General features: G+C 42.8%; 1 protein-coding gene across 2 annotated transcripts in view; it reads right to left on the bottom strand.

The window, feature by feature from the left end:
* Positions 1-576: 576 nt before the first annotated feature.
* RIGI (RNA sensor RIG-I) overlaps positions 577-17,522 on the bottom strand; it is a 37,894-nt gene continuing 20,948 nt past the window's right edge. For both annotated transcript variants that reach the window (XM_084897986.1, XM_084897985.1), the window contains 7 exons: positions 16,260-16,395; positions 15,366-15,514; positions 14,975-15,065; positions 10,595-10,765; positions 9,067-9,218; positions 4,099-4,242; positions 577-1,516 (listed from right to left, as the gene is read on the bottom strand). In XM_084897986.1, the coding sequence (XP_084754112.1) occupies positions 1,220-1,516; positions 4,099-4,242; positions 9,067-9,218; positions 10,595-10,765; positions 14,975-15,065; positions 15,366-15,514; positions 16,260-16,395 (1,140 nt within the window). In that variant the 3' untranslated portion in view covers positions 577-1,219. The remainder of the gene's footprint in view (positions 1,517-4,098; positions 4,243-9,066; positions 9,219-10,594; positions 10,766-14,974; positions 15,066-15,365; positions 15,515-16,259; positions 16,396-17,522) is intronic.

Raw genomic sequence — 17,522 nt, 5'->3', positions numbered from 1 at the left:
TGAGATGACTTTTGGACCACCAACATGAATTACAAACAACTAATCTGAGTCTGTTTTAGGAGGATGCTTAAATTACTATAGAGCCTACCTGAATTCAACACAAAATACCCTGGCCTGGATAGAAACAGCAAAACTCAGGCAGTTGTCTCCATGTCTGAAAAACTCCCAACTTAAGCTCTAGAGCAACAACAAATCTTGTTAAATAGCAGGAGTGCCATTTGGATATGCACTCTGATTTTTTTAAATAGAAAGAACAGCCAAATTAAACTGCCTCATCAGTATCAGCCAAGGGAGCTAATTGAGAACAGAGTCCAAGTGTTGACCATCAACTGTTACTGGGAAATGGCTTGGAATGACCAATGAGAGGGAGCAATAGCACAGGTTATGAAAATAACAGGGCAAGATGTGCAACAAACGAAGGAAGAGAAATCAACTTTTCAGGAAATGCTGTATCCTGTATCTGCCCATTACTAACAGTTGCCTACTACAGAATTTTAAGGTTACATGCCATTCATTGCTACATAGAGAGCATGATTATATGTAACCATCATTGATGTACATACGTGTGCGTGTGTGTGTGTGTGTGTGTGTGTGTGTGTGTGTGTGTTGAACCCTTGGAATTATCAACATTTAAGGGACCAGCAAAGAGGAACCAATAGAAAAGAGTGGGATAGAGCTAGAAAAGGTAGAAGCCAACAAAGAGTTCTAATGAGGGCTGCCCAAAGCAGCAAAGAGCTCAGAGAGGACTAAGAGTGCCCAATAAATTTGGTAACCAGAGCCTGTGGTGACCTTGAAAAGAACAATTTCAGTAGACTGTTAAAGGCAAAAGCTGGTTTACAGTAGGTTAAGGAAAGGGAAGTATGAAAACATTCCATCCATTCATCCATTTATTCTAATGCGTCCTGAGTGGCTACTGGGTCTGCACTGACTGTTGGTTCCAAAGGGAAGAACAGAAAGAGAACAAGGTGAGGCTTTTTACTTAGAATTCTACTGGCCTGCGAATCATTCAGGGTCTGATACACTCCTGTGTGTTTTATGTATATAATATCATACAAGCTGATAAACAGAAAGTAAGCAAAGTGGTAAATATTTAGTACAGTACAAGACTTAGGTATATATCTTCACGTGGTACAAGCCAGTCATGATTTGCCTACTAGGGATAATTTCTCCTGCGCTCACGATCACCCATTCCCTGTGGTGGAAGCTGGTGGCCCTGAGGTCATTTGGACATTTCTGCAGGATCAAATGGCAGCTTCTCAAAATGAAAGTCCCTCCACTTTGCATACAGTCTCTGCTCCCCAGTTGCAACATCCTCCACCACAAAACTTTCAATTTTTATGATTGGGATCTCAAATGTCTTGTACTTCACATGGATGCCCCAGTCATGGCTGCAGTTCTGTCTGGCACAGAATACCTTTGCTTTCTTCTCAAAAATCCCCACACTCTTTGGTTTGGGGTGTAATTTAGTCACGAAGCACTCCTTGAAAGCATCTCCAACCACAGTGTAATGGCTTTCCTATAGATGAAGGGATCAAACATAAAAAAACAACATTAGAACCAATTCGCAATTGTGATTTAAAAAACAACTCCAGCCCAAACCGGTTTGGCTCAGTGGATAGAGCGCAGCCTGCAGACTGAAAGGTCCCAGGTTCGATTCTGGTCAAGGGCATGTACTTTGGTTGAGGGCACATCCCCAGTAGGGGGTGTGCAGGAGGCAGCTGATCGATGTTTCTCTCTCATCGATGCTTCTAACTCTCTATCCCTCTCCCTTCCTCTCTGTAAAAAATCAATAAAATATATTTTTAACCCTTTGCACTCAGAACCATTCTGGACATTGGCTACCAGCTACTCGACGCTACTTTGCGGCAGAAACGTGCGTTGAATTAACTCAATTCTCCATAATCACTAATAAACTGCAATGTCCCCCCTGAGAGGGGACATCCGAGTGATATGCTAGAATTCCGATGTCCCCTGAGAGGGGACAGCGGAGTGCAAAGGGTTAAAAATAAAATAAATAAATAAATAAATAAAACAACTCCAGCTAGGCTCAGTAGTTGAGCATCGACCTATGTATGAACCAGGAGGTCACATGGTTCAATTCCTGGTCAGGGCACAAGCCTGGGTTTCGGGCTTGATCTGCAGTAGAGGATGTGCAGGAGGCAGCTGATCAATGATTCTCTATCATCATTGATGTCTCTCTCTCTCTCTCTCCCTCCCTCCCTCCCTCCCTCCCTCCCTCCCTCCCTCCCTCCCTCCCTCTCTGAAATCAATAAAAATATATTAAGAAAAAAGAAAACTCCACGATAATCTGCGATGAAGAGCAGGTGAGACCCCACTTATTTCACAGGTGGGGAAAGAAGAAAATACAGATTCACCGGAAGGCCAAGCCACGCAGCACGGCTCCCAGTCACATGGGTGGAAGTGAGGGTTGGGGTGGAGGAGCAAGTGGGTTGATAGGGGACATCTCATGAAGAGAAGGACTGAGAAGTTTCCAGGCAGCCTGGCTTCTTACGTAGATACTCTATTAATTCAGAAACAAAAGGGGTATTTGTTGTAGATCCATGGAGCCTGAGATCACCAGCGGCCTGACAGGCAGAAGCCAGAAGACACAGGGAAGAACAACAAAGGTCAGTGTGGATCTGAACAGGGTCAGGGATTGATGTGTCCTCAGCCGACTTTAGAGCAAACCTTAAAAAGCCACACCGCACAGCACGTGCAGATCCATAGGAGAATGTACAGTCTAAATGGGCCATTTCCAATAGAAAATCACCCTGCTGAAAGCGTCTTTTACAGTTAAAGGAGACTCAATGATCCGGGAACTTGTCAGTATCACCCCTAATACGCTTCCTGCTCCAACAGCTGGATTAGAGACTTCAGTTTTCTGAAGACCAAACAGAACCCTAAAGTCATCACTCATCATCTGAACCAGCCCGGACACCACCTAACCCTGGATCGGCAGCCGCTGAGTTACCTCCAATGTCTGTCTTTGGAGACTTTTCTAACCTTTTATCTGAAAGTTTGTTAACTTGCAGACATTGTGTTTTAAAAAACAAGGCGACATTTTGTTTATAGAAGTGAACCACAATCCAAAAGGAAAGTTTGGAAAGCTTAAAATAGTACAGAGAGAAAAATATCATGGAATCTTGCTAAATATTAATATACATCAGTATATTTCCTGTAGTCTTTTTTCTGTACAGTTTTTCTTTTTTCTTTTTTGTTGACAGATTTTTGTTGACTTATTAGTGATAGCAGTTCGCTGATATTATTTCACATATCTATAATTATAGCATATTTACAATTTTGTATCCTGATTACTTTTCTGCTTTACCATCAGTTTATAAGGAGTTTTTCATTATATTATATAAACTTCATAATCATTTTGTTTAGTAAACCTGACTTTAGAATAATTTTAGATTAACAGATAAGTTACAAATATAGTCCAGAGAATTCCCGAATTCACCTTTTCTGAAATGCTAGCTAACATCTTACATAATATAGTACAGTACATTTGTCCAAACTAAGAAGTTAATATCAGCACATTACTATTAGTTAACTATAAATTTTATCTCTTTTCCTAGTAAAACCCTCTATCTGTTTTAAGATCTAATCCAGGGAACCACACTGAATTTAGCATAGCCATATTTCTTTTTTTCTTTTTTTAAAATATATTTTATTGATTTTTTTTACAGAGAGGAAGGGAGAGGGATAGAGAGCCAGAAACATCGATGAAAAAGAAACATCTGGGGATGTGCCCGCAACCAAGGTACATGCCCTTGACCAGAATCGAACCCAGGACCCTTGAGTCCGCAGGCTGACACCATATTCACTGAGCCAAACCGGTTTCGGCAGCATAGCCATATTTCTAATGGCCGCATAATACTTAATTAAGTGGCTGTGCAGCAATTTTTAAAATGATTTTCTTTATTGTTGAAATTAAGGTTATTATTGTTTTTAACTTTTTAGCTTTTGTAAAATACATGGACCATGACATTGGTTATAAGGAAAGTACAGTCTTCTTATAAATATCTCACCAGTAGTGAGTAAGCTTTAATTAGTGCTAAAAAAATGACCCAGTGTTCTTTGGAAAAGGCTGCTCACCTCTATCACTCTTATATCCGCTGTATGACAAGCAAAGGCTTTGCACTTTCTGCAGAGCAGTTTCTTATTTTTCTTATCAAGTTTAGGTTCTGCTTTTCCTTGACTATCCCTGATGAATTTTTCATGAATCTGGATCTGGTGAATCTACATGGGAAAAAAAGAAAAACAACTCATAAATGTAATTAAAGTATAACTAGGATACATATGTGTAAACGCGAGCACGCACATACACATACACACACACACACACACACACACACACATATATATATATATATATATATTTCATTCTGCATACACTTCCATGAACATGTCATAACTGGTGATTTTGCAAAAACCCCATAGTTAATTTTATTAGTTCTCCTAACTCTTTGTTAAGTCACTGTTTAACTGTGGCGTCCAATTAGTCTTTTAATTTCCTCATTAAAGTTGCCCACAGAGCACTAAAGATGTCCATAAAACAGTCATATAAACCATGCTTTCTACTTTAGTAGCTGGCAAAACTTAAAATGTCCTTCATAAATAGATATATGATAAGCATGGGCTGTTTCAGACATATTTACACTCACTTCCGAGGGATAGACCCAATGGAATGAAACAGCAGGCAGAAGAGCCCTCACCATCCAAATCTGTTTTTGTCTCTCTCCCATTCCAACCACAGAGGGTACTGTCAAATTACAGTAAGGTTAAATGTGTGTGTAGTATGACTGCATTATATTTCAAAATTTACGTTTATTATTTTAAATTTTTTAAAAAATATATATATTTATTGGTTTCAGAGAAGAAGGAAGAGGAAGAGAGAGATAGAAACATCAATGATAGGAGATAATCATTGATCGGCTGTCTCCTGCACGTCCCCTACTGGGGATCAAACTTGCTACCTGGGCATATGCCCATGATTGGAATTGAACCTGGGATCCTTCAGTCTGAAGGCTAATGCTCTATTCACTGAGCCAAAACGGCTAGGGCTGTTAATTTAAAATAAACATAAGGAGCCCAGGCGGCATGGCTCAGTGGCTCAGCTCTGACCTAGAACCAGGAGGTCACAGTTCAATTCCTGGTCAGGGCACATTCCCAGGTTGCAGGCTTGATCCCCAATGTGGTAGGGGATCAAGGTAGCCAATCAGTGATTCTCTCTCATCATTGATGTTTCTCTCTCTCTCTCTCCCTCTCCCTTCCTTTCTGAAATCAATAAACACATTTAAAAATAAATAAATAAAATAAGCATAAGGCAATTCTAACGGGTGAAGAGAGAAAGGCAGACTAGCTAGGAACCTTGGGACCCTATGGCAGTATGTTCCCTGTTTGTTGTTGTTTTCATCTCATATAGCCTAGATTGGAGCTGAAGAAACCGACAACCAGAAATACCTATGGGCACAGATAAAAAAAAAAGTTTCAACAGCCAGACCAGCGTGGCTCAGTGGCTGACCTATGAGCCAGGAGGTCACGGTTCGATTCCAGGTGAGGGCACATGCCCGGGTTGTGGGCTCGATCCCCAGTGGAGGTGTGCAGGAGGCAGCTGATCAAGAGTCTCTCTCGCCGAAACTGGTTTGGCTCAATGGATAGAGCGTCGGCTGGGGGACTGAAAGGTCCCGGGTTCGATTCCGGTCAAGGACATGTACTTTGGTTGCGGGCATATCCCCAGTAGGGGGTGTGCAAGAGGCAGCTGATTGATGACTCTTTCTCATCGATGTTTCTAGCTCTCTATCCCTCTCTCTTCCTCTCTGTAAAAATCAATAAAATATATTAAAAAAAAAAAAAAAAAAAAAAAAGAGTCTCTCTCATTATTGGTGTTTCTGTCTCTCCCTCTCTGAAATCAATAAAAATAGACATTTTTTTTTTAAAGTCTCAACAAAAGCCTATTCTCTCAAGCCAAAAGGCCAGGGAAAGGGCAGCCTAGAAAGACAGAAAACTTTACCCAAGAAATATTCTACCCCAACCAAATACCAAAGAATAAAACAAAACAAATTAAAAAAAAAAAACTGTGACCCGATTTCCACCCATGCCAGCAAAGGCTGAGTGGAGAACCGAACCTACATTCCCACTTTGTGGGGCTGTAATGAAATGCCCAACACACTCACCTGGTGGTGTCAGAGAAGGCCAAGAATGGAGCTAGGACTTTCATCCCTGCTTAATGGTAGCCACCCCTGCCCCTTGTCTCTGGTGTCACTGGAGACCATGTGGGGAGCCAGAACTTCCACCTGCCCCCAGCAGTAACAAGGAGCCTCCCCCTCATTGGTATCAACAGAAGCTGAGTAGGGAACTGCAGAGAGCGCTTGGGAAGGCGCATGAGCTGATTGCTGGCTGAGTCCAATGGTGTCAGCAGAGCCACATTCTAGAAATACACCTTGCCGGAGACAGGTATGTTGTCAGCCTGACCTTTAAGCTCAGAAGCCAGGAAGTGGGTTTCATAGTCTAAGGTTAGCCAGGCGCCAGGAACTGACACAATTATCCAGGCTCAGCCAGGAATGACAATTACAAAGAAGCCCGAAAAATGAAGAATTGCAGCCTGATCTTTAACCATGATTTCACATAATTTCCTTTGTCTTAAATTCCTGTAAAACTTCCTGGTATCATGCTGTATATAATGAATGCATTGCACTAGCCCTGGGTCACTGTCTCTCCATTCGAGGGCAGCGTCCCACCTGGCCCCAGCTTTACTTAAAGTCTTTGTGTCTCTTTTTTTTTTTTCCTTTTCTCAATCCCCAGCCGCTCCTAATCAGGACTTGTCCTCTCTCTAGCTGGGCAGGTCGCGGCCAAGAGAAAAAACTTATAGGGAACCTGGATTTCTATTTCCACCTAGCAGTGATGAGATAATGTCCCTGTCTACTCTGCCAGAAAGGCACCAGAAAAATCCAGCTAACACAGAAGGTTAAATCTCTTAAAATCCCAAATCTCTTAATGTGATATGAAAATATCCAGGTTTCAATAAAAAAAAATAATCACTCTTCATACCAAAAACCAGAAAAATCTCAAACTGAATGAAAAAAAAAAAAGTTAATCAATGGATACCACCACTGAGAAGAAAGAAGTTATCAGAGAAAGATTTTAAAGCAGCCACAATAGCCGAAACCGGTGGCTCAGTGGATAGAGCATCGGCCTGTGGACTGAAAGGCCCAGGTTAGATTCCAGTCAAGGGCACATACCACAGTTGCGTGCTTAATCCCCAGTGGGGGGTATGCAGGAGGCAGCCAGTCAATGATTTTCTCTCATCATTGATGTTTCTATCTCTCTTTCCCTCTCCCTTCCTCTCTGAAATCAATAAAAAAATATTTTTTAAAAAATTAAATAAAAATAAAGGGGAAATCAAAACAATCTGAGATGAAGAGAAACTAAGAGAATTTGTTTACCAGTGGAATTTCCCTAAAAGAATGGCAAAAGGAAGTTCTCTAAACAGAAGGAAATGATAAAAGGAGTTTTAGAACATCATAAACAAAGAAAGAACATGGTGATTTCCTCAATGTCAGCTATAAAATCAAGCATCCAATTTTTTAAAATGCACTTATATCTAATTAAATTAAATTATATACTAAAATTCAGTTAAGTAGTAATAATCCCAAATATTTTAAATGTTACTATGGGCAATAAATCCAAGTAAGTTAAAACTATTACTGCTCTATTTAAAACTAACTCAACGGGTAAAGAGGCTCAACCAATGTCACAAATTAAATCTATAGCTCACAGCCTCTCCCTTCCACCCGTGGTAGAAGAAGCTGAGTTCCACGGACTGAGGTGCAAAAAAGCGAAACCATAAAACCCTGACTGTGTGCTGTCATGGGAACACATCACGTTGGAAGTTCTTTTTGACATTTTATTCTCTACTCTAGGGGTGTCGAACTCAATCAGAGAAGGGGCCAAAATCTAAAATCCAGCCTAAATCGCGGGCCAAATGGTTTACTGAACAGTCATAAACTGACAATGTCATAAACTGACAGCGGAGTGCAGTGATGACAGCGCGGTGCGGGCCACATTGCAAGGCCTGGTGGGCTGGATTTGGCCCGAGGGCCTTGTGTTTGACACATGTGCTCTACTCCATGAGGGAGGAAGGTGGGCTTCCTCATTTTAATTTCAAACTAGAACTGTGAAAAATGCCCTTTATACCTTATTTCTCCAGAATTACAGACTCCCAAATCCTGAAGCTTCCCTCATGGAAATCAGTCCTTGGATACCTCTGGACCATCTATTGATACATGTTAAAATGGCTGCAGAGTCACCAGAGAGTCCCTGGGGACCACAGGGCTCTAAGGAAGGTCGGCCGCATGCAGACAATGGGCAATGCAACTTACTCTCCACCTCCATCTACGTGGTGCCGCCCTAACCTGAAGGGTTTGATTCTGGTCAAGGGCATGTGCCTTGGCTACGGACACATCCCCAGTAGGGGGTGGGCAGGAGGTGGCTGATTGGTGTTTCTCTCTCATCAATGTTTCTAACTCTCTGTCCCTCTCCCTTCCTCTCTGTAAAAAAAAATCAATAAATTATATATATATATATATATATATATATATATATATATATATATTTTAAAATATATTTTATTGATTTTATACAGAGAGGAATTGAGAGGGACAGAGAGTTAGAAACGTCGATGAGAGAGAAACATTGACCAGCTGCCTCTTGCACACCCCCCACAGGGGACGTGCCCGCAACCAAGGTACATGCCCTTGACCGGAATTGAACCGGGACCTTTCAGTCCGCAGGCCGACGCTCTATCCACTGAGCCAAACCGGTCCCGGCAATTATATTTACTATAATAAATAAAAATAATAAAAGCACAACTTCAGACGTCAGCATTAATAAAATATATTTTAATCTCATTGAGACTTAAAAGCAGAATGAGCTAGATGTTCACTGCAGGACAAATTTTAAAGATTAAACTTACTGTTCTAATGCAACACTCCGCCATCTGACTCCCCTTCCCTGTTTCTTACGGTCAGATTCGGAAAGAGTAGCACAGATGGAAAGACTTACCTTTTTTTTAAAAGCTTTTTCATCCCATGCCTGGAGGCTAAGAATGGAGTCATTCATCATTTTCTCTTTGTATAAGTTTATTTTTTCTTTTTCAATCACATCAGCATTACTAGTCACAAGGAAGCACTTGCTCCCTCTTGCTCTTCCTCTGCCTGTCGGGAAATAAACATTTCATTCGGGGCCTTTGGTGTAAAGCTCTGACAAATCTGAGCATAGGTAAGCTAAGGGAAACCATAAAATCCATAAAACCATATTCCTAAAACTCAACTCTGGGTGACTGAATCCCGCTTTCCAGGAAGCTGAGCCGTCAGAGCACAGACGGAGAGGCGGGTGTGCACCTGGAGCCCGCTGCAGCCTCAGTGCTGCAGTGGGTCAGACAGCCACACCATCAGAAACACTGCTTTCCAGAGGGTCCAACATGAGCCCTCCGGATGGCGCGGGGAGGGCTCTCAGGTGAATAATGACAGATCCTCCCTCAGGAGCTTTCCAGGAAATGGGGAAATCAGCTATGATCACAACCACACGAACACAGGTGGAAAAGGAGAAGTGCTGAAATACATGAAGAGTTACGGATGTTCAAAAGAGAGATGGCTGACAGCTGGGGAGTTTGGGGCAGGTGATAGGGACGTGGGGGAAGAGCAATACATGATCATCAGTAGCAAATAATGAGCAATCCCTTCAACAAGGAGAAAATGCTGAGGTCAGGTCGGCTGAAGTGAATCGTGAATACAGGGGAAGAATTGGGAAGATAAAGTGGGTGCTCGGTTTGAAAACTCTGTTAACATCAAGCCCAGCTGGTGTGGCTCAGTGGTTGAGAATCGACCTATGAACCAGGAGGTCATGGTTTGATTTCAAGCCAGGGGGCTCCATCCCCAGTGGGGTTGTGCAGGAGGAAGCCAATCATTGATTCTCTCTCATCATTGATGTTTCTCTTTCTCTCTCCCTTCTCTGAAATAAAGATATATATATATATATATATATATATATATATATATATATATATATACACACATAACTCTGTAACATTAAGAAAATTGGGGAACCACTGCAGTTTCTATACAGGGAAGTGACACGTTCAGAGCTTTTTCCAGGAGAGGTAATGTGGCAGCTGCTGTTACAGAAACCGAAAAAGGAAGAGAGGCCAGTTAGGAGACTCTGGTGCACGTGGGACAGAAGAGCTCCTTGGACACAGCGGGCCCCGTGGCACCACACGCACAGCCAGGAAAGTGTGCATGCCAACTGCCAGAGCCCCAAACCAGTGGGAATTATCCTCCTAAAAACATGTCAGTCAGTGTTGGTCAAGTGCACCGTTTTCCTGGTGAACAGGAATTAAAATGGTGGACAAAACTGTAGCCACCCAATCCGGGCCCAATAAGTCACCTTCCGGGCAGTGACACCAGAGCCCCCGGCGCCCCTGGTCACACACACACAGGCAGGACTCGGGAAAGGAGAAAGGCCGGAATGATGGGCACGCTCACACATCGGACAAACGGGCTGACATTTAAAACAGCGCCAGAGCGCCTCTCACCTCTGGTTTGGATCATCCTGATGACATTGCCCACGTACTCGTACAGGATGACCAGATTGCACTGAGCGATGTCGATGCCTTCGTCAGCCACGGAGGTGGCGATCAGAATCTTCTTTCCGCCGTGGGCTCGGAACGCATCCAGGACACACTTCTGTGCCGGGAGGGTCATTCCTGGGCCAGAGTCAGAGGGCATGACCACTCACCAGAGGGAATTTCACCCCTGAAGAAAAGCAGCTATAAACAATGGAATGCTCACTACACACCAGGGACCGTGGTCAGTGCTTTGGATTCACGATCTCTCAACAACCCCTGGCTGCAGGGCCCACCCTATCATCGCCACGGAGAGCTCATGCAGGCGGTGCAGCCTGGACTCTGCCACAGCCTGCCCGAGTTCAAATTCCAGCTGCGGCATTTGCCAGCTGTGTGGCTTCGGTTGTGTTGTCTCAAAACAAACATTGATTAAAAAAATAGATTACTAATTGTAATACCTTTGCACGTGTAGAGGAGTTTACAGCTGAGAAAACATTTTCATCTCCTTACTCACGGGAACCTCACAAAGCTCTCTCACGGGTTGACTGGCAAGTGCCACCATTCCCCTCACAGATGAGGACCGTGAGGCTTTGGAAGTGGGACAAACTGACAGGTAGCCTGCAGCAGAACCTGGCCTTGCGTTTTTAAGTCTAGGATCCTAAGAGCGAGCAGTGCTCAGCCACTGATATAATGAGAAGAGAAAGAACTTCAGCGATCCCCACGTTAGAGCTAATAGAATTTATAGAAGTTCCATTTTTTTTCCTAGAATATCGGCTGTCAAAATCTTGAGATATACTTTATGAAGGAAAAAAACAACTTCAAGATGGACACCACGCTTCATTAATTTCTGAGTTTCTTCCTTCATTTGTTTATCAAACATTTATTCGGCATTATGGTTTGTCAGATAAGAATACCGTGGTTAAAGGTCCACTTTTATCTACAATAAGGAGCTCACAGTCTGAGGAAGCTGTAGTTCATGTGAAGAGCAATGAGGTGGAGGCAGGCTGGATGCTGTGGGAATGTGGAGGGGGCTGGGGAGGGCTGTCTGGCAGAAGCACAATGACCAGCACCGGCTAAGTTCTGAATACATGTGGGTGGATGGATGGATGGATGGATGAATAACTGAGGAAACAAATAAGAAGATGTTCTCTGAGTGTTTATTTGTGGGGAAATAACAAAGGTGGAAATCATATTGGACTCATGTTGCAGTCAGATGGCACAAGAACTTTGACCACAAGAATCTGTGGTGTTCAGTCGGAGAAAGATAAATATCACATGACCGCACTCAGTTGTTGAATATAATGAACAACATAAACTGATGAACAAAAATAGAGCCAGAGTCATCGAAGCATCCAACAGACTGTCCAACCTAAGAGAGGAAGGCAGGGGAGTGGGGCGGGGGGAGAGATCAACCAAAAGACTTATATAGCCAAAGCTGGTTTGGCTCAGTGGATAGAGAGTGAGCTTGCGGACTGAAAGATCCCAGGTTCGATTTCGGTCAGGGGCATGTACCTTGGTTGGGGGCACATCCCCAGTAGGGTGTGTGCAAGAGGCAGCTGATCGATGTTTCTCTATTATCCATGTTTTTAACTCTCTATCCCTCTCTCTTCCTCTCTGTAAAAAATCAATAAAATATAATTTTTTAAAAAAGACTTGTATGCATGAAAATGAGCATAACCAATGGTTACAGACAGTAGGGGGGTGAGGACATGGGCTGGGGAGTTGGGAGTGGCGGGGAGAGAGGTCAATGGGGGGAAAAGGAAACATATGTAATACTTTACATTTTTTTAAATATATTTTATTGATTTTCTACAGAAAGGAAGAGAGAGGGATAAAGAGTCAGAAACATCGATGAGAGAGAATCATCGATCAGCTGCCTCTTGCACACCCCCTACTGGGGATGTGCCCACAACCAAGGTACATGCCCTTGACCGGAATGGAACCTGGGACCTTTCAGTCCGCAGGCTCTATCCACTGAGCCAAACCGGTTTTGGCACATATGTAATACTTTAAACAATAGAGAATTAAAAAAAAGAAAAAAAGAAAGAATCCGTGGTGTTGGACTTCATTTGGTAAGCCACATTTTCACAATCTGAATTTGCCCTTTAGAATCACGAAATTTAAAATGCGTATAAGGCGGAAGTGCAAGGGTGATGACAGGACTGACAGGGTGGGAACTGCTTATCATAACACTGCGGAGGAGGAACAGAGAGGAGCTGTCACTGCTGGTCACTGAGGCGTGGGGAGCACAGCTGTGTGAATGCCGGTGAGGCTGGCCACCTGGCTCCTCCCGGGTGATCACAGAGGCAGCCCCACACCCTCTGACCACCCTCGCTAGCGTTCAGGCTTGTCTATTTGGACTACTTTTTTAAACTCAAAGTACATCATACACTCAAAAGCATCTACAGTTTAAAGAACAATGAAGTATCCAAAACCGGTTTGGCCCAGTGGATAGAGCGTTAGCCTGGACTGAAGGGACCCGGGTTCGATTCCGGTCAAGGGCATGTACCTTGGTTGCGGGCACATCCCCGGTAGGGGGCATGCAGGAGGCAGCTGATTGATGTTTCTCTCTCATTGATGTTTCCATTTCTCTCTCCCTCTCCCTTCCTGTCTGTAAAAAAATCAATAAAATATTTTTTTTAAAAGAAGAAAAAAGAGAAAAATGAAGTAGAAACAGAACATTTCTATTTCCAGTTAATCTGCTGGTTGAGCAGAAGAGTGACATGCTCAAACAATATGTAAAAAAAAAAAAAAAAGAAAAGAAAGAGATGTAACTGGTTTGGCTCAGTGGATAGAGTGTCAGCCTGCAGACTGAAGGGTCCCAGGTTTGATTCCGGTCAGGGGCATGTACCTTGGTTGAGGGCACATCCTCAGTAGAGGGTGTGCAGGAGGAAGCTGATAGATGTTTCCCTCTCATCGATGTGTCTAACTCTCTATCCCTCTCCCTTCCTCTCTGTAAAAATTCAATAACATATATTTTTTAAAATATGTTTAAAAAAAGAATGGGCCGAAACCAGTTTGGCTCAATGGATAGAGCATCGGCTTGGGGACTGAAGGGACCCGGGGTCGATTCCGGTCAAGGGCATGTACCTTGGTTGTGGGCACATCCCCAGTAGGGGGTGTGCAAGAGGCAGCTGATCGATGACTCTTTCTCATCGATGTTTCTAACTCTCTATCTCTCTCCCTTCCTCTCTGTACAAAATCAATAAAATATATTAAATAAATAAATAAAGAATGGGAGGAGGCAGTGTCTGCAACTTTCTAGCATGTGAGCATGTGATGGCCTTTTGATATGTCAACTTGGCTAAGCTGAACTACAGTCCCGAGTGGAATTTGCAGTTGTAATTAAAGTTCTTAATCAGTTGACATTAGGGAATCAACAGGGGCTTCACCCTAGGTGGGCGTAGACTAATCAATAATACTGATTAGGTATTAGTATTAAAAAGGGCTTAGATGTTTCCTGAGATAAGGGACTACAAACAGCTCATGGCTATGGGGTTCCAGCCAGCTCCTGACCACCTACCCTGTAGACCTCAGACTTATTTTACCAGTACAATTGTGCATGCCTGTACCTCGTAATAAATGTATGTGTGTGTGTGTGTGTGTGTGTGTGTGTATGAAATTCATGCATGAGGGTGAGGGGATGTGTGTCCCTCAGCCCAGCCTGCACCCTCTCCAATCTGGGATCCCTCTCACAATCCAGGCCTGCTGGCTCCCAACTGCTTGCCTGCCTGCCTTCCTGATTGCCCCTAACTGCTTTTGCCCGCCAGCCTGATCACTCCCTAACCACTCCCCTGCCAGCCTGATTGATGCCGAATTATCCCCCTGCCAGCCTGATTGCCCCTAATTGCTGTCCCCTGCAGGCCTGGTCCCACCCAATTGCTCTCCCCTGCAGGCCTGGATCCCCATCCAACTGCCCTTCCCTGCAGGCCCGGTTGCCCCCAACTTGCCTCCTCTGCTGGTCTGGTCACCCCTAACTGCCCTCCCCTGCAGACTTGATCACCTCCAACTGCCCTCCCTTGCAGGCCTGGTCCCTCCCAACTACCCTCCCCTGCTGGCTATTTTGTGGTGGCCATCTTGTGTCCACATGGGGGCAGCCATCTTGTGTGTTGGAGTGATGTCAATTTGCATATTATTCTTTTATTAGATAGGATATATACACACACACACACACACACACACACACACACATATATATATGTGTGTGTGTGTGTGTGTGTGTGTGTGTGTATATATATGTATATGTATAATCTACTGGTTTTGCTTCTTTAGTTGAACCCTGATACAAACATAAAAAAATATTCAATAGATTACATATATTCTTATATGAAGTATACCATATATAAATACCTCTGTCCTTATTTGTTTTGCCACGTCCAGTCAATATCTCAGGTTTTAGAAAGCTGAGTTTAGAATTTTCCTCAATCCATTTCTTTAAAGCCTGAAAACAAAAAGCAATTATCAGTTATGCCCTATTTGTATGCCATCTGTATTAATTCAATACTGAAGTATATGCAAGAAGAAAAAAACACGTTAAGCTGGTATACAGACAGTTTTCAGATTGATAAATCTAAGAAAACTGCTTCTTGGAATTGAATTCTATACAATAATTAAAAAACATATAAAGGTATAAAGACAACTTTATAAACTAGAGTAACTACAACAGTGAAGTAAAGAGAAGACAATCTTTTCGATAAAATGGTCCTGCTCTGTTCGTTGTCCACAGGAGGAAGCAGCTTACATCCACCAGTCCTCTGGTTTTCACGAAGAGAATGGTTCTGGTCTCTGGGTTTAGGTGGTACTCCTCTTGCAAGATGAAGTAGAGGTCCTTCAGTTTAGGGTTCTCGTTGCTGGGATCCATAGAAATGCTCTCTAGTTCTTCCAACCTTTCTGCAAAAGGACAACGTTTTATAAACGACTCATAAATTCTAGAAATTTCTAGAATGGGACCTTCAGCTATAGTCCAGTTAATCTCTTAATCTGACCAGAATTGTGTAAGTGAAAACCACCAATTGAATGCATACATTAAACACACCAATAAATGCATGTATTTTGTTTCCCCCCAGAGAGCTGCCTGTTCAATGTTTAGCAGCACATCACTTGGTTACACATATGTGCACGTAAATACTTCAGTATAGCCTTCTCCTGATTATTAATAGCAATTTGGGGGGGAAATTGGAGAGAAGAAGGAAGCGTTACTTTTCATTTCATATCTTCCTACATTTTTCTTAATATGAGGGATATGGGATTATGGGCCATTGAGGTTTTCCTCTTTACATAGAAGTATAAATAAATTACAGTATTTTTAATATCATTAAAGCAATTTTTTTGTAGTTTGTAAACCTTTACAAAATTACTGAAAGTAAAATCAAAATATGCTACTATTAACTATTTCCATGAAATATATCCTTTGCGAATCCTACTATTTTCCCTTCTTCAAAACTGGAACTAGGGTGAGCCGCAGGTTCTTTCCATTAGGACCGGGTTTCACTGAAGCTCAGTGGTCCGGCCGTCTGCGTGAGCCCAGGACACACTGTGCCTGAGCATCACCAAACACTAACCACAATGCCGTGCCATCATGCTATCCCTGGAGTCACCAGGCTGCGGGGCTTCCTCCTCCAGAAACACCACCCACCTTCAAATCTCCGAGTGAGGTCCTGCTCTATCTCATCAAACCCGGCTGTGCGGACGTTGTTGAAGAAGTCTTTCAAGTACTCCAGAGCATCTTTCGTCCGTGCGTGCTCATTGATAATGAGGGCATCATTAAGTATCTGTTTAAAAAGAAAACGGAGTTTCAATGTATTTCTAATGTCCAACACATCTGCTGTACTGAAGTCCAACGAGCTATAACTTGGCATGAAATTAATTTTAAGAATAAACTTTTCTCAAATCTGTTCCAACTTAGTTTTTTTTTTTTTTTTTTTTTTTTTTTAAATGAACAGTCCCTTATGGTACTTAGTAAAATCTTGGAATCAAATACTGTTTTCAAAAAATCTCAGTTAGCTAGGATCAATAACTAATTAGGATCACTTTGGAGTCTAGATGTCTGCCTTGGAAGAGAAAATTATAAGAAAAATGCATGTCAAAGGCTTAAAAAAAAAAAAAAAAAAAAAAAAGCAAGTCAACTTCCATATCAATCTGCCTCAAAATTCAGACATTCAACTCAATCTCTTTGTATTGATACATCTAAACTCATCACTGAATGGGGACTGCACCCGCTTAGAATGATGAGGCTGACCACCTACACCAAATATTAAGTTCATTAAAATTCTATAAATGCAAAGTGGCTGGATATGTCCTAAAATATCCATATCTTCCTGTGTGCATGTGGCTCCATCCGAGGTAAGAAAACCTGTTTCAGGATAGGGCAACGGGAGTCTCATACTGAACTTGAAGGATGGCCGTCACCAGTCACCCATCTGCAGTAACGTTCTTCCTCACCCAACCTTTCCTAACCATGAATCAGGTTAGGAAGGTGAGCCATGGGAATGCTGGAGGCCCGGCACAGAGCCTCCCTTCGTCCATCCTGCTGCCTCCAGAGTTAAGTTCAGAAAGCAGACAAAGACGATGCTGAATGAGATAATCTTTGGAGTTTGCTTCATAAGAATCTTACGGTAAGTTCCTAAGTGAGCTGTGGGGATAGGATGAAAAGTTGATGTTCCCTCAGCTGCTACAGCACAGCTCCCAGCAGGTGCTACAACCAAGACAGGCCTGACCAGCCCTGGCCGGGTAGCTCCGTTGGTTAGAGAATCGTCCCAATATGCCGAGGTTGTGGGTTTGATCCCAGGTCAGGGCACATCCAAGAATCAACCAAAGAATGCATAAGTGGAACAACAACTCAATGTCTGTCTCTCTCTACTCAGTAAGTAAAAAATAAAATAAAATACGCCTTTCCAAA

The sequence above is a fragment of the Pipistrellus hanaki genome (genome assembly GCF_964339955.1).
Source record: "Pipistrellus hanaki genome assembly, chromosome: 11".
Taxonomy (NCBI): Eukaryota; Metazoa; Chordata; class Mammalia; order Chiroptera; family Vespertilionidae; genus Pipistrellus; species Pipistrellus hanaki.
Note: the sequence above shows the minus strand (reverse complement) of the source record. Positions and strands in the feature narration are given on the sequence as shown.